The 23724-nt window shown below is 43.9% G+C and overlaps 1 protein-coding gene across 4 annotated transcripts in view; it reads left to right on the top strand.

Annotated features, from left to right (window-relative positions):
• The window catches only part of ST6GALNAC2 (ST6 N-acetylgalactosaminide alpha-2,6-sialyltransferase 2), a 107461-nt gene that overhangs the window by 65217 nt on the left and 18520 nt on the right, over window positions 1–23724 (top strand). For all 4 annotated transcript variants that reach the window (XM_083147841.1, XM_083147842.1, XM_083147840.1 and 1 more), the window contains one exon: window positions 16713–16896. In XM_083147841.1, coding sequence (XP_083003967.1) covers window positions 16713–16896 — 184 coding nt within the window. The remainder of the gene's footprint in view (window positions 1–16712; window positions 16897–23724) is intronic.

Genomic DNA, 23724 nt, shown 5'->3' with positions numbered 1-23724 from the left:
ATAGTCTGCAGAGTACAGGACTGCAGGGTGCATTATCTTTGAGTAAGATATGGGAAAGCTGGTGGCAGCATTTTTCTGATGTCTGCCACATTCCCTATATGTATATAATACATATAGGAATGTGGCAGACCTCAGAAAACCCCACTTTACCCTTAGTACATCCCACCCCTGAAAGTATTCATATCAGAATAGAGTCATGATGTAGTTAAGTTAAATACACTTTCCCCTTCTGGGTTTGTCCCTGGTATATTTACAGTATAGCTTCATAAAGTTAACAAGAAAACAGTACAGTACATCATATTGCTGACAAACCCGTTTTCTTGTCAGGACACATTCTTTTCTTATAAAAACATCAGTCTAAATATTAGGCATATTGTATGTTATTTAGTCATATAATCATATATCTATCCCCCAGGCAACTAAATACTGTAATATCTTATGCTGTGTACACACGGAGCAATTTGCGCTATTGATTTTGATTGTATAGTCCAAATCGCACCGTACTACTTAGCACCCAACCCTGATTTGATCCCAAAACCCTACCCCGCGGCATCAGAATTTAATGTAGAAATAGACAGCACAGTCTATTTCTACTATGCTCAATGCAGCATGGCCCCCGCTTCCCCCCTCCCCTGCACCATCCCTCACACCAGATGACGGCATTCCACCGTGTCCTGGCACCCGGCGATATCAAATAGGTATTGACGGCTGCAAAATCGCAGCATGTGTGCCCACCGTTACAGAAAAGTTGTGCAAAAACACAAGTGCATGAGGCCTCATTTGTTCACTTTCTGCATGCTATCATTATGCATACGACCCGTATAGACACATATTTTTCCTGCTGTAAGTGTAGAGGTTAGGGAGTGAATAAAAACTGGAACGGACAAGAATCCGATACCCCAGACCTGACACTACAAGCTCCGGAATGCAGAGTTTGATGTCCGGTCCAGTGTTTCAGGGGTTTTGTCCGGTTCTGGTTTTTACTTAGTCCCTATCCTCTACACTTATAGGGTGATGTCTTGACCTGGGGGATGCCTGTGATAGCTTTCACCATGGACACGAGGAAGGAGAGATTACAGCCTCCCCGTTTGGTCCGGACCGTTCTGGTTTTTGCTACATGCCGGGACTATACAGGCAGGCTTTATTCTCTCCCTGGTGACCAGTTTCATAGGCAGCCCCCCTGGACAGGACACTGCAAGCTCCAGAATGACAGAAATTGATGAATCGAGCCTGACCGGTCCAGCATTCCGGGGTTCTCTCGGGTTCCAGTTTTCACCCATACCCTAGATCAGTGGTTCTCAACCTCAGTCCTCAAGGACCCCCAACAGTGCACCTTTTTCAGGTCTCCACACAGGATCACAGGTGAAATAATTAGCTCCACCTGTTTATCTTTTAAAATGTCCGTGAATAATGAGCGCACCTGTGCACCTGCCGGGTGACCTGGAAAACATGCACTGTTGGGGGTCCTTGAGGACTGAGGTCGAGAACCACTGCCCTAGAGGATATGCATTGTAGAGTGGAATGTAGGCATGTAAATTAATTCGGTACTTGTTACCTAGAACGGCATGCGATGCGATGCCCGCGATTTCACATAGAAATGAATGGTAAAAGGTAAATCGCGTTGGTCGCATCGCATGCGGCCAAAAAACGCATGCGATGTGACCGACGCGATTACCGCGATTTACATAGGGAACAATATTAAATGGCCCAATTGACCCGATTTTACATAGGGAACAATGTTAAATGGCCCACAGACCCGAAATAGCCACCCTGAAGTGTGAAATGGCCCCCCCAATTGTTAACGCCACCCCACGATCAACGTCAACCCGAAGCGTGGCGAGCGCAGCGGTACGCGTCCTCCGACCTTTTCATATCCCCACTATCCACGTCGGCGTGGAGTTGAGAATAGAATTGTGGCGAGCGCACGCGGATACCTGTGAAGCCCGCGAGGGGACGCGGATACCTGTGAAGGTATCCGCATCCCATCGCGGGGCTCGCCACACTTTCTATTCTCAACTCCACGCCGACGTGGATAGTGGGGGGTATGAAAAGGTCGGAGGACGCGTACCGCCGCCCCTCGCGGGCTCGCTGCGCTCGCCACGCTTCGGGTTGATCGTGGGGTGGCGTTAACAATTGGGGGGGCCATTTCACACTTCAGGGTGGCTATTTGGGGTCTGTGGGCCATTTAACATTGTTCCCTATGTGAAATCGGGTCAATTGGGCCATTTAACATTGTTCCCTATGTAAAATCGCGGTAATCACGTCGGTCGCATCGCATGCGATTTTTTGGGCCGCATGCGATGCGACCAACGCGGTTTTTTTCCTTGCGATGCCTAGGATCAAAATCGTTGGCTCCGTTCTAAGTAACAAGTACCATTAATTCCCTGAATACTATTGGATAGTAATTTCTCGCAGTGTTGCTTGAGTCCCAATGTGTTATTACAAAGGAGTTGAATTATGTGTGCAGTGCCCTGCTGCTAAATAAAATGTAGATAGATAGATAGATAGATAGAGCATTGGATCAGAGAAGGGAGTATCTATTTACACAAGATTAGCATATTGTCGCACAGGGCCTAATTATTGCAAGCCCCTTTTTTCTCAAATGGACAAAACCATGTGCACTGCAGGTGTGGCAAATGTAACATGTGCAGAGAGAGTTAAGGTCCCCATACATTAGGTCGACTTGTCCTATGGACAAGTCAGAACTTATTTCCACGGCAACAACACAAAAAATACAACCAAAAAATATATTCCAGCAAATCAGCATTGCAAGTTTATATCCTTTCGCAATTTGCAAAAGCTTGCTAAAAAATACAGCTATACTGCAACAGATACAGTTAATTGTTACATTTACACATTGTGGTGTATATGCATGCTTATTATGCTGACCATCACCAACTGCACAATTATTTGTAATATGTGGTGTTGCCTAAAGGGTTTAAGTGTTGGGAAGTTTAGCTTGATAGATATGGGGAATGTAGTAAAACTCAGAAAACCACATTTTCCTGTAGTACATGCCACCCCTAAAGAGTATTTAGACCAGAATAGATGAATCATTCATGTCAAAGGACACTTAATCTTTTTTTTTTCTTCTGGGGATTTCATAGGTATGTCTATAACTCCAAGCACTGCCAAAAGCATTTCTTGTCAGGACATTGTTTTCTTACAAAAGAAAATATCAATCTTCAATAATAGGCATACTGTCTTGTCTACACATATGATCACATATCCTCAGGCAACTATCCTCCTCTTGGGTGCTGGCGATAGTTTGGGACACTGCAACGAAAAAAAAAATTACAAAATACAGTATACGTACTGTACCGTACAGTAAATTGTTGGAACCCAGGTTTTATACTGCATGGCACACATGTTGGCACCACAAGTACTGTACAGTATTTTCCGGTACACATGGCGGGACCTCTGGTGTTATACTGTACAATACTTACCATCCGCGCTGGGTGCCATCTCCTCCTGGGTGGCGGTGCCACCCAGCGGTGTGGAGGCTTTCGGATGATGCCACTGTAAAAAAAAAAAAAAAGAGGCAAAGTACAGTAAATGGTTGTACCCCATATGGTACTGTATATGGTACAAATACTGTAACAGGCCTTTGTTCACTAACAGGCCTACTGTATACTGAGGACACGCGGCCATGTACTGTACTGAGGCTGGAGGAAAATAAATTCCTTACTGAATTACTATAAGAAGAGGATTCTTCACCATTAGAGCAGTAACATTGTGGAAGTCATTGGCGGTGGGTGGATACATTTACATACAGTACTGTACTAAACTTACCACCTTACCAGGCTGGGGCCTGGCCGCTCAATCTCCTCCTTAGCCTCCTGGGGGGGGGGGGGGGTGTAGGCCGGCGCCAAGGGCTCTGCTGACTTGGTGGCACTGTGGAAAAGCTCACCAAAAAAAACAATATTTTGTAACACTACTGTACTGTACAATGTGTTACAGTATGACACCACATGCATACAGTACTGTACCTCCCAACATGACCCATTCCAGGAGGGACTCACTGTGTGGCTCCCCTATTTAAACTTTGGAGAATGGTGCAAACCCACCTCTGCAACTGGCACTGGCAAGGAAGTCCAGGAGCAGAGCATTTTGTGCCTCCTGGAATGGGTCATGTTGGGAGGTACAGTATGCCACATGTTCAAAAGTCAAAATCCATCTTTGTGTACAGCAGGCTACTGTATACAGTATGCACTGCAATGTTCTGTAATATACAGTAACTGCAGTAAGAATACTGTACTGTACATACAATGGCGGTGGCACCTCTCAATCTGTAAATATATCTGTAAAAATAAGAAATACAGTACAGTAATCACATTTAATCACCCCATGTAAGAATGCACTCAAATACTGTACCACATGGCAAGGAGCATATAAGGACATGTACTGTAATGACCCTATGGCCACAGGCATGTACATTAATGACCACATTGAAAACAAATGGTGTAGGAAATCACCCATGGCAACAAGCATGTACTGTACAGTAATCACCACATTAAAAACAAATGCTGTAGGAAATCCCTCGTGCCAACTAGCATGTAATCTCCACATGGCAAACGGCATGTAATGACCACATTGAAAACAAATACAGTACTGTAGGAAATCCCTCGTGCCAACTAGCATGTGGCAACAGGCATGTACAGTAATGACCACATTGAAAACAAATGCTGTAGGAAATCGCCCATGGCAACAAGCATGTACTGTACAGTAATCCTCACATTAAAAACAAATGCTGTAGGAAATCCCTCGTGCCAACTACTGTAGCATGTACTGTAATCACCACATGGCAACAGGCATGTAATGACCACATAGAAAACAAATATTGTAGGAAATCGCCCATGGCAACAGGCATGTACTGTACAGTAATCACCACATTAAAATAAAATGCTGTAGGAAATCCCTCGTGCCAAATAGCATGTAATCAACACATGGCAACAGGCATGTAATGACCACATTGAAAACAAATGGTGTAGGAAACGCCCATGGCAACAAGCATGTACTCTACAGTAATCACCACATTAATATCAAATGCTGTAGGAAATCCACCGTGTTAACTAGCATGCAATCACCACATGGCAACAGATATGTAATGACCACATTGAAAACGAATGCTTTAGGAAATCCCTTGTGCCAACTTGCATGTAATCACCCCATGACAACAGTCATGTAATGACCACATTGAAAACAAATGCTGTAGGAATCACCCATGGCAACAAGCATGTACTGTACAGTAATCACCACTTTAAAAACAAACAAATAGTAAATCCCCCATGGCAACAAGCAGAAAATACAGCACCCAATACTGTACAGCACTTACTTCTCCTTAGGGAGTCGAGTAGTCGGGCGTCCCGACGGACCAAGTCGCTCCAGCGGCGCTGTAGGGCCCTCACCGTCCTGACCCTCCGGAAGCGATCCCTGATGGCGTTGCTTGCCCCCTGGTATGCCTCTACAACCTCACGGTTGGAGGCCAGGGGCCTGTCCCGCCACGACACCAGGACCAGGAGCTCTCCTCTTCCGAAGGGCCTTGCTCTTCTGGATGAAGGTGCAGCCATCTCTGCCATCTCAGAAGACAATAAAAATGGCGCCCTGCCCACGTGCATCCTGTGCGAAACAAGCATCGCATTCTACGCACCCACCAGTGAGTAGTTTGTGGCACAAGCGTCGCATTCTGCGCACCCGCCAGTGAGTAGTTTATCACCTGTCAAAAAATGACAGGTACTGTACAGCACAGTAATATACTGTACTATACAGTAGCAGCTGATTGACCACTGATAAAAACCTGACCTTTTATCACTTCACCGAGCTTACTAAGTCTACAGTACCACTGTATACAGTACATGACTGTAACAGTGCTGTGTGTAAAATTAAAATGATACCTTTACTGTACGAATCAAACTCAGGCAAACTGGTCTTTAATGTACTGTACTGAACAGTAAAGATGCAAGAAAAGCTTAATTGGAAGATTGGAACTTTTTCTTGTTTGTTGAATACTGTATACGATACTGCACCAAAATGTGGCCACTAATCAATTGTATTGTGGGATCAATACTCTGAGACGCATTTTATTTATTAGTGTGTACACTATGAACAGGACAGTACAGCTTGCTGAACAGTACAATAGTAGCAAAGTACTTTACTGTACTACCCTGCCGTAACAACAACTACCCTTTCATAGCAGCAACTCAGGCTCAGAAGCATCTGATTACTGTTGCGGCAACAGGGTCGCAAGAGCATCTCTATACGGGAGCATCTGAGACGCTCCTACATATCAAACAGATTAAGCGCCTCTCCGCTGGTGCCAGCATGATCCCCTCTCCGCAAAAGAAAGGGGATCATGCTGGCGCCGGCGGTGTGAGAGAGGCGCTGACTAGGCTTACTGGACAGTACAATAGTAGCACGCGCTGCAGCCCAAATTTCACGCATGCGCAATGAGGTTTTCAAAAAGTGACATCTGGTGGATGATCACTGGTATTGCTCTCATCCGGGGATGCCACTGCGAATCGCCAAGCTTTTAAAAAGTATTGCGATGGCGTGCCATGGCTGTAGGTAGGTAGAAAGGATGAAGCCGGCTCCATCTGTACATACCGTATATGTATTACAGAGAAAAGGCACGTCTACATCTATTATTGGCTATTTCTTTTTTTTTTACCTCTGCTAGGACACTCTCTGAGTCCATACTGTCCCGATTTTCTCAGGAAAGTCACGATTTTTTGTAACTGTCCCACCCGCAGTCAGCAGTGTCCCACGGTGGAGGGAGCGCTGTTGGGTAACCCACTATCCCTCGCTGCCACTGGTGAATAGACATTGTACACATGCACACAGCATCTATTCACTGGGAGAGAGGGACAGGGGGCAGCCAAGCAGCTCAGGGAGTGCTAGCCATGCCCGAACAGGGCGTGGCATCTCCGGAAGTACCACGGTCATAAGTTATGCATCTAACCACAAGACCTCATTTCCAACAATGAGACCATAATTTTGTGCCCGTGTCTTTGGCGCGTGCATTTTCTCCTGTTCTCCGTTATCAAAAGTTGGAAGGTATTTAAGTCGCATACAGGAAATTATTGAAATTGTGAGGGTTTGTTACTCAGACCTACTTCCAGAATTGTAATGAAACATCTGTTATTCTAACCATACACTCCAACCATCCTGCTTTCAAGGCTTTTACCACCATCACAAATGGACGGCGGTCTTAAAATGTGCCTGGCTATTGGGAGGTGTCACGCTTTTTCTATTTTCTAGTGGCATCTACTCCATTCTAAATGGTCCTTGATAATTATTTTGAAATGTCAACCAGGATTGTATTTCTAGTCAGATATGCTGTCTATATCACCTACGCAGTGCTAAGTGTCTGTCAAGTTAGGTTTTTGCTCCTTAAATTAGGTAAGTAAGTGGTGGGCATCATGTTGATCTGCAAGCAGACTAAACAGGTCTTATAATTATACAGTATGCCATGGAATTGATGTCCTTAGTTAATTCTGATTTTTGACTGCTATTGTCTGTACCATTTCTCTCCTTTTTCAAGTAAATGTTTACATTTTATAATATATAGGGCTGGTACTGCTGTAGTCATCATGAGTGTGTATTCCCTAAATTAGTAATTATACATTCTACATGCTCTATCATGGCAGAATAGTGGCACAGTGTTTAGCATTGCTACCTAACCATATTGAAGTAATTTCTTTGATTCTGACCAGGGCCTCACCACATTGAAATAATTCGTTTGATTCTGACCAGGCCCTCACTTGTATCTTCTCCTTATGTTTGTGTGGGTTTCCTTCAACAGAGCAGAAATATACTGGTAACTTGGCTGGCTTCTGACAAAACTGCACACTCCAATGGGACAGGGTCTGAAGTGATGATTCCATATTTGCTGTATGTTTGGCGCGATGTACATTAATATTTATATCAAGTCAGGTCACCCTCTATCAAGAGAGTTAGTAAAATCTAAGTTCAAAGGAAAATGATAAGGTATAAATATCCAGCGCTGACATTGCTGTTATGTTGTTTGGTCATTTTGACAAGCTGGTAGTTAGTACAGGTTTAGTACAGTATCTCTCATCCAGATATCTGTTGTCATAATTATTCTGAAAACCCAATTTTTTTTTGTTGTTGCTAAAAGCACTTCTGGGAGACACCTGTGATTGGCACTACTGGTAAGATCATATATAACTGGCACTAAATATGCACAATAAAATCATTGCTTGGCATTCAAATTCAGTTCCTGAGTTAGTATACAAACTTTGTTTCATGTTTTGAAAACGTGTTTCATGCACAAATAAAATATATTTGTGTATTTCATGTGTTTATACAACATAAATGCATTTTGTGTTCACACATGGGTTCCGTCCTCAAGATACCTCATTTAAAATATAAAAATATTCAAAAGTGCAAATTCCTTCAATAAACAGTCTGAGAAAAAAAGATAGTTATGTGTTAGTTGGGCGCCCACTAAGCTATTTGCTTAGTTAGCTATTCTGCGTTAGAAAATCGCATTGCATCGCATGTCCAGTTTTAGTGTCACACGATGCGTGCGATGCGCTATTACTAAATTTATTCACTGCTATTTTTCCCGGTCATATCGCATCACATTGTACCTCATGCATTGTGACACAAAAACTGGAAATGCGATGCGATATTACTAACTAATGTATTCACTGCTATTTTTGCCGGGCTTATCGCATCACATTGTCAGGGGTGATGGCATTAACTGTAGTGCCAATTGTAGGTACCCCCCCCCCCACACACACACACTATCCACACCACCCCATAGCTATACAAGCACAGAGTTGCCCCAATATCCACCCCGAAGCGTGGCGAGCTTCCCAACATTTTCATACCCCCACTATCCATGTTGGCGTGGAGTTGATTTTATATAGTGTGGTGAGTGCAGCGAGCTACCGAGCCCAAAGCGTGGCGAGCGGACTCGGAAAACATGTCAAGTAATCAGTGTCCCCTCACGGGGCTCGCCACGCTTCAGGCTCGGTGGCTTGCTGCGCTCTCCACACTATATAAAATCAACTCCACGCCGACGAGGATAGGGGTGGTATGAAAAGGTCGGGAGGACGCATTCCACCGCCCCTCGCGGGGCTCACTGCACTCGCCACACTTCGGGGTGGGGTGGTTTTAGGAACACATTCACAGCAGTCATACAACACATCTGAGACAGTAATGTGGACACATGTTAACGTCAAACTGTAAATTTAGTGAGAAATTATTAAGATAATGAAAAAATAACAATGGCAAAGATAATGATGACATATAGCAATAATCACAAGCACATAAAGAACATGAAAGATAATAACAAGAATATAATGAACAAGATAACGAAAAAAAGACAAGATAATGGAAAAAAAGACAGGCACTAAGTGGGCACTGCAGTACCCTTGGGCAGGAGGCTCAGTGCATACAAAATGCGTTCAAAAGTGTTGTCTGCAGCCACACTTCTCCTCCACCTGAACTCCTGCAAGTATGAGTTCAAGTGGTGCCTTGCAGTGCCTCTGTGTTTTTTGTTCCCCCACGTCCTTTCGATGTTCTGGGTGTGTACTCCAGAATCAGGGTCCACAAAATTATATTTGTGGTTTACCCTGCAGTGTTCATAGCCGTCTTCTTCTAATTCCTCAGTCTTATAGGCCCTCCAGCAGTTACTGTAAATGATCGATCCGGGGGCAACAAGCGCTGTAATGTGTGGTGGCGTCTCTTCTGTCGACGGCTGTGAGGAAGCAGGCCCCCGTCTCCCTGAAGATGCCACCAAACACCCATTGCTGTGGCAACATCCTCCCCACAGCATATATTTGTTTGGAGAACAGGGTCTCATCGACCTCCACCACAAGTCCCGGTCCTCCGATTTGTTTCTGGGGCTGTGAAAGCAAATCTACAGTGCAAGCCTCCCTCATCAGAGCATTATATTGCACCGTCGTGTTAAGGCACATTCCCAACTCCCATTCTCAGTAGGAGACACTGGTGAGTTCATGTGCCCATGAGTAAACAAAGCGAATGGCAGCCAGCAACCAGGGCACCACAGTCCTGCTCGCACTGTGACCTTTCGCCACTGACCTTCTTCTCTGAGCGAAAGCTTCATGGGATGCCCATTTACGCACGTTTGCGTAACAGGCAGCAAATTTTTGCGCTGCAAAAATGCCAACGCCGCCTCCTCTGATGTTGGCAGACTCAATAGAGACATCTGCTGACCTGTTGCCATGCTGCTGTCCACACTAGTGACTGAAACAGTTGAAGAACTCTGGGTAGCATCCATCACTGACACTGTTTCACCTCCAGAGTGAGGGACCAGGAGCACTTACGCAACTTCTGACTGATTACGTAGCTTAAGTTTATTCACAAACATAGTTACGGTACTTTAAATGCATACATCAGTAATATATGCATATAAAATAGTGGGATCGCATGGCACGGCACTAAAACGGGACATGGGATGCGATTTCCTTCCGCAAGCGTACATAGCTAAATTGGGCGCCCAACTAACACATAAGTACCAAAAATAATAATATAAATATTTTATAAATGCTTCTGGTCCTGAGCATTTTCGATAAGGGATACTCCACCTGTATTAACATGGAACTGTTAGGGGAGAAATCAATTTGTTGCATCTCACAGGTTCAGCTTGCAGGTAAATGCCTGGAGCTGTTCAGTGAGCTGCCTGTGACTAACTCCAAAGCAAGAGTTCATGCAGGTTTCATGGTTGGTGTAATGGTTCGCATTACTGCCTCACAGTACTCTTGGGTTTGATTCTCACCATGGCCCAAACTGTGTGGAGTTTGTATATTCTCCCATGCTTACAAGGTTTTTCACAAGGTTTGTGCATATGTGAGGGGTATATATAGCAAAATCTGGCAGTGGCACTCAGATGTCTTTTTAAAAACTGACACAGGCGCCTGTTTGTGATGTAATGTTTTGTATTTATTTTCTCATCAGGATTCATTCAGGATAAGATGAGAAAATAAATCCTGTTTAATTTTTTAAGACATCTGAGTGCCGCTCACAGATCTTGCTACCACATGCAATTATATTTTAACCCCTTCCCTGGTATTGCCGAGAATTTTCCGGGCTGTGCTCCAGTGCGCAGACTGGCAAACCTGGAAAATCGGGAGTGCCATTGCCTGCGCTCCCTGCTTCTGATGCCCGGCCCTGCCTCCTTTCCCTGGCTGTGTGAGTCTTGACCTTGCTAACATTACGCCGCACACAGCTGTTTTTTTTTTTTTTATTAATTAAAAAAATAAAAAAAATATATATATATAAGGGAGAGAGACAGCGTAGAGGTGGCACTCGATCAGCAAGAATTAAATCACAGACCCCCTTGATATGGTCAACGTTTCTAAGCTTTATTCCGCGCTTCTTCCTCAGGACCAATAATCAGCCCTAGATAACCCGATTCCTTCACAGAAAGTGCAATCCAATTATATACAATTTTTGAAGAGGCACTCACCAGGGCTTACATCAAAGCAGTTTTTCATTCCAGCATCAGAGATTTACAACGTTTCGATCCTTTCAAGGACCTTCTTCAGTTGTAGATATCAGACAGCAGGGCACAGGACCAGTGGGATCAGCAGCCTAAGGCACACTGAACCTTGGAGCCTTTTTATACCCCTATTCAATTCCCAAATTACTGCCAAATAAATCTGGGCCAATGGGCCAATGGGATGATAGAGGGCATGTCACAATTTGTAAGCAGAATAATATACAGCTTATCAGTAAGTATATACATAACTAAAGGACGGAACTGTGAATGACGCTGAATGTACACTTCCTTATTTTCAATTGTCCCCGCAGATTCCACTGTTCAGGGCAAATATATACATGTTTCTAGACACAAGCCAGGCCGGAACTAAGCGCTCCAAGCCGCTCATTGGTCGGGGACACATCACTGACAGGCGCAATTCCGCATGGTGGAATGCAGGACGGACCTATGCATTCCACTGCTGATCACTAATGAAATATCATATCTATGCCTTTAATTGCAATTGCATCCACAATATAAATGAATTCTTAATGTTACCTAGATACGCATCTGTCTATAGTATTTATATTCAATCAGCCCAATTAGCTTAATTAAAGATATAATTGTGTCACCTACTTCAACATGATTATCCAGCAGGTCTTGGTACATACATAAGGCATCAATTGACATACATATTTACACACATATATAAAAAAACAGCAAGAGTCACAAGCTACCAAGTAGTGCAAGACTATTATTCTCACACTAATATTACCTTATTCTAAGTATTTTTATTCTAATATCCTAAATACTGTAATTTTTTATTTTTATATTTTTCTAATTTTTACTTCCTTTTCTAATTATTTTTGAAAAAGATGTTTTTAATAATATTTTTAGAATTTTTTTAAAACTTTACTACAATGAACATCACACCGATACATATATATACACATCTAAAGTGCTTTTAAAATGCTTATTTTTATCATAAGAATTACATAACGACAAAAAATATTCTTATAGAGAAGAGCATTTATCAGTGATACGGGGAACTAAATCTCATGATCAGTGAAAAAATATTCTTGTATTTCTCCTTGTGTAGAGAATTAGATAAGGGCCTCAACGCAGAAAAATATTTAATGGGTTATTCTCGTTCAAACCATGTGGTGCCACTGTGTTCAAACGAAAAATCCATCTGGCTTCCAATTTTTTTTTTTAAATGGTCACACGGTCACCGCCTCTTGGTAGGGGCGGGACCCCATAAGGCGACAGCGCAATGAGGACACTTGATGTGCCATACTCAAAAAGTGTCCAGCCACTGGTTTATCAGTGGAGGCTGTGGATAATGCCTGGCGGATAGAATACAGATGATTCGCCATTCTTTCACGGAATTGGCAAAAGGTCGTTCCAATGTATGTTAATCCACTTGGGCAAATTAAAGAATAGATTACAAAGTCTAAACGACAATGCAATTTATACTTTATTGTAATGGCTTTTCCCGTGTTTGGATGTGGGAAGCTACAGTACTTCCAGGGATCAAGGACCGACAAGTTGTACAACTGGTACATCTTATACATCCCGGTTTGCGAGTCTGTAGCCATGTATGGTCACTCTGCTGATCATGTCCTTGCGGATGCATTAGAAGTTGTTTGAGATTTCTTCCCCTTTCTGAATGACATCATGGGAGGTTCCATATGACTTAGACCCAATCCCGGGTCGGATTTCAACATCTGCCAATGTTGCTTTGTCAACTTTGCAATAATGGATGACTTGTCGTCATATTGAGTTACATAAACCAATCGGTTTTATGCTTTGCTCGATTGCCTGGTAGTGTGCTGTCTAGCTCTGTGAAGACATCTGTCTATGACTTTCAATTTATATTCACGTGTGAGGAAGCGTTCTTTCATTTCTTTTAGTTGTATTTCTGCCATCTGATCATCTGTATTATTTTGAAGGACACTCATAAATTGAGATATGGGCAAACTGTCCTTTAGATGTACCGGATGGTTACTTGAGGCATGTAAGATTGTATTTCAATCTGTTTCCTTACGATAAAGTGTAGCCTGCAATTTATTGCCCACTTTCAAAACAGTCATATCCAAAAAATGGATTGACTCATCACTGATCATACCCGTGAATCTCCACAGTGCTCTCCAATACTTAAAAAATCATGTTTGGAGCCTCGCCAGAGCAAAAATATATCATCAATAGACCACATAAAGCAAACAATATAACGCCCATAGGTGGGTAAGATCACAGTGGTCTCATATTCATGCATGTACATCCCTGCATACATTTTTGCTACATTGAACCCCATGGCGGTACCAGTCACTTGGACATAGTACCGCCCATCGTACATGAAATGATTATATTTAAGTATCCGTTCCAAAAAAGCAATAATCATTGGGGTAGAGTTACCAACTTTGTTACTTTTTGACAGGAGTGATTCAACTGCACCAATACCCCCCACATGGGGTATAATGGTATACAACGAGGACACGTCCATTGTAGCCAATAGCGTGTCCTCTTTTAGATCATTGATGTTTTTTATTTGGTCCAGGAAATCATTCGTGTCCCTGATGTAGCTAGGGATTAAGGGTGTTGATTATTTCAAGAAACTATCGATAAATATAGCCAAAGGCTGCAAAACGGAACCCCTGGCAGATATAATGGGTCTACTAGGGGTTCCACCAGTGTCTTATGCACCTTGGGTATTGTGTATAACACAGGACAGATTGGGAATTCGACCATCAAATAGTTGGCAATCTGGTTAGTCAGCCAGCCAGCCAAGATTTAATGCCATACTAATCGTTTTGTCTACCATCTTCTTAATTTTAGGAATAGGATTTTCAGTAATAAGTGTATAGGTGGATGTATCACCTAACTGGCATTTAATTTCCCTGTCATAATCTTCAATGTTTTGTATAACCCCCGCCCTTATTCGCGGGGCGTGCCACTATGGCGTGGTTTTTTCTAAGGAATTTTAACGCCAACCTTAGATCTGGTGATAGATTATTGTGACCCGATGTATTTCTTGCAAAATCCTGTTCAGTTATTCTTAGTTAAGTACGTATGCTGGCATTAGAAGTTTGGGGGTCAAATATACTTGGCTGACGGAATTGGGTAGATTCAATCCGATCACCCTCATCATTTTTATTTTTATTATGGAAAAATTCACACAGCCTCAGCTTCCGTCCAAACTTAAAATGATCTACGGCCAGATTAAACTGGTCATGGCCCAATGTGGGTACGAAGGACATACCAAGTGATAGACGATAAATGATAATTTGAAAGATTAAAGATTAACTCCTCCGTCTCCTGCTCCTTTTTGTGCCCCCCTCTCCGCGGATGCGGCCTCTCCCTCTTGCACTTATAACTCCTAAGAGTGCTCCTTGCTCTTGGCCTAAAAAAACGCTCGGGGGAATTAAAGTATGATCTTCTGTTTCTGAAGCAGTTTGTGATCATGAGGAGTCCATTTCCCCGTACCCCTAAATGGTTGCGATCTCTGGCCTCTGAATCTGCGCACACCTCTAGATTCTCCTGTTAACGTTCTGTATACTTTGTGAGTGGTATAATCATTCTTCACCGTTTGTAGTTTATTTCTCTTAAATGCAATTAATTCATCCCTAAAATAATCTAGTTGTGTTTGCAGTTTCTGGGTCCAGTTATCACTGTGGTCAGATATATACATACATACATAGGCGTCAACAGCAGTGTAGACCCCTGGGCATAGCAATGTATTGGGGCCCCTACCAATCCTCCAGCGGTAGGTGTGGGGGAAGCTTTGATGTCCCACGGGTGGTAGGGGGTATTATATCAACCGCTCAGGATGTAGGGCCTGGATCAGTAATTTCCACTAATTAACCCTTTACTGCACAGATGGTGGGAGAAGGGGGCATTGGGCTGAATGAAGAGGCCCTGATACATAACTTCCAGGGTGGTAGAGGATGTTTAATATGCAGAGGAGGGGTGTATAGTTGAGTGGGCTTATTATTCATAATTTTCTGGTGGTAGGACAGCTTGCTTGACTGCAGATATCTGCAGTTCCCGGAAATAGATTTTAATGGAATTAAAATCGAGAGAATCTCACCCCAGCTTCGCCCCCTATCACCGCCCATCGCATTCATAATTATCGCACTAACATATGCGATAATTATGGCAAAGGACAGCTCTTGCGTTAAGAGCTGTCCTTTGTGGTGAGTCAGCGGCTCCCCCCTCCCTTACCTGGCTGCTGCGGGGGGGTGGCTCTCCTCCTCCCTGCACCCGGAAGTGGATCAGTGCAGGGAGGAGGAGGTCACAGGTCGGGGGGGATGCGGGGGTCCGTGCGGGGCGGCAGTGGGTCGGTGTGGGGGGGGGGGGGGGGCACGTTAGAAGCCCATAGGCTTCTATGGGGCATCCCTGATTTTTTCTTTCTTAGTGCATCCCAAAATTTTTAGCTTAGAGAATCTCCCCCTAGGGGATCAGAGTTCAGGAGGCAGAGCAATTCTGGGAACAGTAGAGACAAGCTACTAGTGTCCATCAAAGTGAGAGAGTCCCAGCTTTTGGAATATCTCTAAGTCAGACAGAACCTGAAATATCTGACTGGGAATAGCAATTAACAGGCTTAGATGGGGACCACTGTTTTGAAGTCGGATATCTCCGGTTCCCAAGGGCCGATTTTTTTTTTTAAATTCTTGTACCCATGGAAATAGGGGACCGTCAGCTATCAGCCTAGGGCCCTTAGATCCCTGGGGGTTTCTGGGTAGCCAGACCAGAAACCCCCCCTGCGTGCCCCACTGCAGTAGGAAGCGCTCCCTAAAATAAAACCCACCACTGAAGGGGTTAAGGCTAAGCAATGGATCTCTCTCTCTCTGTCTGTCTGTCTGTCTGTCTGTGTAAAGCTCAGCACAGAATAGTTGGCGTTACATAACGTTGTGATGAGTACATAATTCTGAGGCAGTGATCAAGTCTTGATATTGTAAATAGTGTAATCATGGCCCTGCCCTCCTCACTAAACAGAGAGGGGATATCTGTGGATTAGACTAAACAGGCCATTTAGTGCTTGGGACAAATGACACACAAGTAAAAATAAACATTGCATATATTTATTTTGTGTCTCTATTTTATATATACAAATAATGTTATGGAAATGTAATTAATTATTAAAAAGACTGTGTGCCTTTGGCAATAACATGTAGGACCATTTAATATTTCCTTGATGCAAAACTATGATTCCTTGACCATTCCTTCTCTTATCCCCTCTCAGGCACATCCTACACCTGCCTGTCCTACGTCTCTCCGTCTTCGCGCACAAAATGACACTTATTTTAGAAGCTTGTTTAATTTTGAGATCCCACTACTTATGTGGGACAGTCATATGACCGAAGACACCAAAAAGAAACTCAACGGGAGACTGGTGCCTTATGGCTGGAAGGATCTTCCCCTGGAAGGTAATCCAAGTTTCCTTATTTGCACTGTAATTTTCATTATAAGACGTTTGTCATAGAATAAAGGTTACAGTAAGAGAAGCTGAAAGGTCGGTACTTATGTATTATTTGGGCTCCCATGTTAAATGCACCCCATTTTTTCATACCCCTACTATCCAACTATGCATGGAGTTGATTTTATATAGTGTGGCGAGCGCAGCAAGCCACCGTGCCCGAAGCGTGGCGAGCGCAGCAAGCCCCGCGAGGGGATGCGGTCTCATAAGAAAAACCGGAGCCCAGATATTACATAAGTACCGAAAGGTCATTGCTAAATAAGATTGAACTGTAGGGATGGCCATCGAACATCGATGATACAAAATCATTGATTGTTTATGGAAGATGTCAAATACTTTAGCCATCAATGGGGGAACCAGAACCAGATGGTTTCCCTCCATTGATGGCACAGCAAAACTGATGTTTAACTGGGTTTTTTTTTTCCAATGTTGGGGCATGGAGCATAGCTCTGCCCCCTGACACCCATGAAAACACGCCCCCGTGTTTTAATTGGCCCACAGTCCAATCAGTAAAAAAAAATGGATGACCACTGATAAGTAAATACATTGATGCTCAGCCATTGCATAGTTTAACACTATCGATGGCAATGGCAACGATGGCCATCCCTATTGAATTGATAAATAACTTAAGAGGGAGAGTTCATTAAGCTGGGCATACATTAGGGCGACTTTTCTCTGGCGATTCCCCTTGAGCTGCCCAGGACCTTTTCCCGGGTGGCAGGATAACCTGCAATATATCATATGCGGTCCGTTAGCATACACTATATCACATTGCGATCACAGCCAAGCGTGCTCGGCTCGGATGCGATACAGTAGATTGCTTTAGCAGTTGGTGCGACTCGATTGCGCACCGCTTTGGGCCTACTGTCAATCACCTGTGATTTTCAATGCTTTTCATCCGATTGATCGCTGCAATCGCATGAAAAGAGCCCAAATAGTAAGTGACTCGCTTTAGTGTACGGGTAACTTTTAGTAAGATAGACAGGCCCTTACAATTACAGTTATATTATTATATACTAGTATATCCGGCTGTCTCACCCGTCTCTAGTATTGCTGCCTCACCCCACTCCTGCTCGGTCTGCCCCTCCTCCCAATCTTTCTACTACCCAACCCCCATGTGCTCATCCTGGACTATAAATATAAGGGATATTAAAGGGGTATGTGGAGAAGCAAACTATGAGGTATGCAAAAAATAAATAAAGTCGTGATCACAATTGTTTTTAGAGATGGGAAATCTCACATAATTATCAACTTAGCAAAAATAATGAATCCATGGCAGTTATGCCACTTTAGGTTGGAAAATAACCCTATATTAAAGTCTCTTACCTATTGCAGAATATTAATTATGCAGTTTTGCACTTAGTCAGTAGCATAATTACAGACTTAATTTCAAGAATATACAGCTCACACAAGACCAGCAAATACCCGGACCCATGGCATCAGTGCTCTAGGCATTTTTTAGCTGTTGCTATGGGCAGAAGCTCCTGAGTAATGTGATTATTATTCATATACCACTAACCACAAATTCTGTAGTCAGCCATTGTACAGTATACACATGGAGCTCACGCTAACACACAAAGCTCCTATAATGCATGTCCCACACTGAATTCTGCAGAAAGGGTTACAAGTACCCCTTCGTGGAACAGCAGAATGCGACACTTCAGCCCCTCAGCATATCAAATCTCTGAAACAATGAGATTCCTTATTTTTAAAAGAGCAGCCATCAGAGACAAACACAGGGTTCCTATGTCCTACACTCTCCGCAGTGGGGTCACCAAAAGCACAGTTGTGGGTGCTGGAATTAACCTTTTCAAGGGTTCAGAAATAGGAAAATACTGCACTAATAATATAGTGTGTTGCTGGTTTATGCAATGTCAGATTAAGTAGTCACAAGTAAGGTTTTAGACAGCAGAATCGAAACAATATTGTAATAATCATTGTATTATTTTTCATACCTGCTAATAAGTTTTAGAAGCTTATTTATCAATGTTTGTTTTTTTTACAAAATATTGTAAAAGCAGGTGTTAACATCCAATTCACATTATTTTATTATCACTAATGTGGCTTATGGAGGAGAATTCACAAAATTCAATTTTTCCTAAAATTTGCATATATTTAGTATGCAAATCCCATTTTGCATACGTTTAATGGGAAATATGATCTGCTTCAAATTTACTAAAGCCATTCTGTAAAATAATAGTGTATGAAACCTCAGGAAATTGTTTTCATAGTAATTAGACTCGGAATCAGCTTTATTGGTCAGGTATACTTGTGTATACAAGGAATTAGATTTGGATTGCTGTGCAACAGCCAGGGAGGGAACAAGTAAAAAGTGACCGTACAGATATATCACACATACATATATGCACTAGATGTATCCTGATGAGGGACACTGACATGAGAAACCTATTTACTGAGCTGTACAGCACCTGGCAAGGACGTCACTACCATAGGTGCAAGGGGTGCAGCTGCTATGGGGCCCAGAGCTGAAGAGGGCCCATCTGTGCTGTCTAAGTACCGTATATGTTTTACATACATTTATCACAATTGGTTGCTAAATAGGGGGCCCTTACATACATTTGCTATGGGGCCCACAATTATCTAGGTACGCCTCTGGCACCTGGGCAGCCATTATTTTGCGCCACTTAGTAATTGTAACAGCCAGATAGGTAAATAAGTAAAACAGTACAGATATAGGACACATATGGCGAGATTCACCAAACTAAAAATGCTGTAAAACCCGTGTTTTCGGGGTTTTGCTGCGGGGGTTACGCCAGTTCTATATTGGGTAACCCCATGGAAGCCTATGGGCTTCCCTTCGCATCCCCCGCCACCTCGTGCGCCCCCGTGCGCCCCCGTTGATCCGCGATGCTCTCCCCTCACCTGTGTCCGGGCAGCCTCCTGCTGTGCTGCCCGGACCAGTGACACAGTGACCCTGCACAGCTTCCGGGTGCAGGTAGGAGGAAACTGAGCCCTTACAGCCGGGTAAGGGTGCAGGGAGGGAGGGGGGGAACCCGCTGCACATCGCCGGTCATCGCCTTTGAGTTAATAATCGCATATGTTATTAACAATGCGAATGCCGGCGATGTGCGGCGGGGGTTATTGGAGAATCCCGCCCATAGAGAGATGCACTAGATGTATCCTGAGGAGGGATAAGGACATGAGGAACATATATTTACTGAGCTGTACAGCACCTGGGCAGCCATTCTGCGGCAGCACTTGGCGATTGCACAAGCCAGATAGGTAGACAAGTAAAACAGTACAGATATAGAACACAACATGTGAGACACGGGGTACATATTTTGGCTAGGTACAAGTAATCAGTAACAGTACAGATATGTATGAGATGGGGAACATATTTGGCTGAGCTGCACAGCTCCTAGGCAGCCATCAGCGGCGCTTGCTTAGTCATAGCTACTTACAGGTAGCAGCAGGCCTCACAGGCCATTTTAATTGTTAGGGGTGGCCAGCGTGTCTGGGGGCCATAGCTGGGACCACGGCTGTGGGGTAGGCCAGAATGAGGGGAGAAAGGTGAGGACAGGGGAAAGAGCCTTTCCTCCTCCTCTAGGGGTTCTTCCTGTGAGGGCTGCTGTATTTTGCCCAGGGGATCCTGCAGGCTGGGATTTTCCCCTCTGGGGTTTGGGGTTTCAGAGGGGGGTAGGTTGCAACTGCTGCCGGGGGCCACAGGCTGGATTGCTCCCATGCTGTAGGACTTCCCTCGGTTGATTTCTTCTGTTGGCGGATCCTCTGGCCTGAGGGGTTCCCGCATCTGCAGCTGGGGCCGTGGCCTATGATCCTGTCGCAGGGCGCAGTCCATCTCTAGCCAGGGGGGCACCTCGTCTGCCGCTGGGGTAATTGGCGCTGGAGTATCTCTTCTTCGGGGGCTGAGTATGGGAGCTCCATGTACATGTGACCATCCCCAGCCCTCACCGGAAGTCCATAATTAGTATGGACACTTTCAAGTTAACTGAGGAAACCATTCCCTAGGCACTGGGAGATATAATGGTCCTCATTCTGAGTTGGGAATGAAAAATTAAGCTGCATTTTTAGACCCACCTCTTTCAAATCTACATCTACTAACCCACTGCACATTTTAAAGCTGCCCCACCTGCAGTGCATCATGGTTTTGCCCAACTCAGAATCAGGCCCTGTGTAAGTCAGCAACAAAGAATCAGGGCGTGACATAGAATAGACCGAGGGGGAGACCATAATATACCAACCACTTGACTCCTGTCATTTACAGCCTCTCCAAGGCTTGATACATCTCCCCATTAAAGTGATGAAGCAATAAACATAGTGAAGTCTCCAAAAACAACCAGCAGTTGGTCACATCTAGATATAAGCAACAGAGAAAGACCGGCACACAGTGCTGATGCGAGTTCCAGCTGGTCATATGTTGCCTCTTCTGATGTTTTCAACATGCAGGAAGATTTGTACGTATGTTTTAACAACCGCATACTCCTGGATGTGGCCACTGACCATATCTTTTGCAAGATTTAAAAAGTGCAAGTGTATGCATTATGTGCCTGATTCAGACTTAGTTGCAGTTTTACAAAACTGCAACTCTCGGCACTAGGCTGCCCAGCACATGGCTAGGATGCCCAACTCGCTGGGTCCCTCCTCACAATATTCCCCGCAAACATTTGAAAACATTTGCAGACACAGTCGAGCGCTCACACATGTCCATGTGACATCACGCAGCTGCCCTAGCCCTCCGGACACACACGCACTTCTGCAGGGATCTTTGAATATGGCCCAATATAATTTTTCCGGGCATTGACAATATTGCATTGTTTGCAAATGTTCTCATGTACTGTTCACCCACCAATAGAGATGCCTGACCTTTTAAAATGTAACATTGAATTACAGAGTCAGGCTTCACATATTCTTAGGGCCTATAGCAGTTGCTTCTTTTGGAATAATTGTTCATTGTTCTGGCGTTCCCAGACAGTTTGACCAAACAAAAATGAATTCTTACAGGACAAAGATAAAGAAGTATTACGGACAATTGCCAACCATGCAGTACATTGATAATCCGAAATAATAAAAAGAAATAAAAAAACAGCAGATGCAGAACAGGATTACAGGACAGGACAAATACAGCAGACAAAATTGACAAGGACAGGGGACAAATAAAAGCCAGAACAACAGCGAAGTAGAACAGAAGGCAAATAGTCACAAGTGCGGGATGGAACAGGATTAAGAATTAAGAATTTGAAGCCTAACAAAGTAGGACACTGAACAGAAGGCACATAATTGTACTGATTGTACTGAGCTTATACTGTACATATAAACCAGACAGAAGCAGACTAGATCCAAAGGCAAGCCTCGGCAACGCTTAGGGATGGTAGGAAGCTTGAATAACCAGTTATTTAATATGCAAATAGCCCAAAAGCACTGTGTATAGTTCAGAGAATTTAGGATGACATCTTGGTAGAACCTGACATCCGCAGTATTTTGTGGAGGAATATTATCCTGTTCTCACCAGGATTTAAACGTGCAGGTCTTGCATGTTAATACCACAGGATAGTGGGAATAAACGTTTAAATTATTGAGTTTGTTGAGAAGGTAGTGAGCACCTCTCTGCCTCCCCCCCCTGACCGTGGTTGCCTGGTCCACCTGGAGACTAAGGGGTACATTTACTATGGGCAACCAATCAGAACCTACTTCTTAGTTATTTAGCACCTTCTAGAAGATAATAGATAGAACCGGTTTGGTTGCCCCATAGCAACACCCCATCTGAAATAGAAGTCCCATCTTAGTAAATATACCCCTAGGTGCATCACAGATGCAACCTCCTACCCTGACCGAAGTGCACTATTGCGCTTCTCCACTTGTCTTCTCTCTTCCATCCTCCATCATAGAGAATGTGTCTCTATGACTGAGAATGTGTATGACAGTAAGACTCTGCCAGCATACACTATATCCGCGCACTAGCTGCTATACGGCACACACACCACATGCATTAACCCCAAATGCTCCTGGCTGGAAATACTGTATACATGCTGTTTCATGCCTCCATTGTATCCCTGCTACATACTAATTAACCTTGTGCTACCCTTCACCTATTTTCTACCTGTTAATACACCACTCAATGTGATTACATTATCTACCATATGGACTGACCGCCATCACACACTGCTGATACCTAATAACATCATAGGTTCTGCTAAGAACAGCTGCAGCAACATGGAATAAATAGAAGTGGTGAGCTAAACATTAAACATAGGGAAAATGTACAGTTATAGTATAAGCTTCATTAAACTAAAGGGCTCAGAAAACAACACTGCATGGAAGTTTGCTATGAAAATGCAGTTTAAGTGCAAAAAGCTGAGGAAGGTTACCAGTAACCCCAGGGAACACCTCAACCAAGATAATGTAGGTGTATAGCCAGGGGACAATAGGCTTAGCTATAGAAAAGCACATGTATTCCAGGAAAACATGTGATACGCGGGTAGCTTTGCTGCACATTGAAGGTTTAATGAAACTTAACTGACTGAAGTGTACTTTATGGCCCTTATTCTGATCTGTGCGGAAATTCCCGCATTCTTACGGAGCGGTCCGCACGCCACGGCGTTTTGCCGCATGCGGCCATCGTCCGTCGAAACGCCCACGTGTCCTCCGCATTCGGACGGACTCACTCTTTAAGAACAGGGCGTGTTTACGGACGACATACAAAGCATGCGTGTGCGGGAGAAACACTCCGATTCGGCACGGTATTACAGAGTATTACAGAGTATGCTCGGGAATACCGCATCCGAACGGGAGCCAAGCGGTG

The sequence above is a fragment of the Crinia signifera genome, chromosome 6, assembly GCF_055691185.1.
Source record: "Crinia signifera chromosome 6, ASM5569118v1, whole genome shotgun sequence".
Classification (NCBI taxonomy): domain Eukaryota; kingdom Metazoa; phylum Chordata; class Amphibia; order Anura; family Myobatrachidae; genus Crinia; species Crinia signifera.
This window is presented reverse-complemented; position numbering and strand designations above follow the sequence as displayed.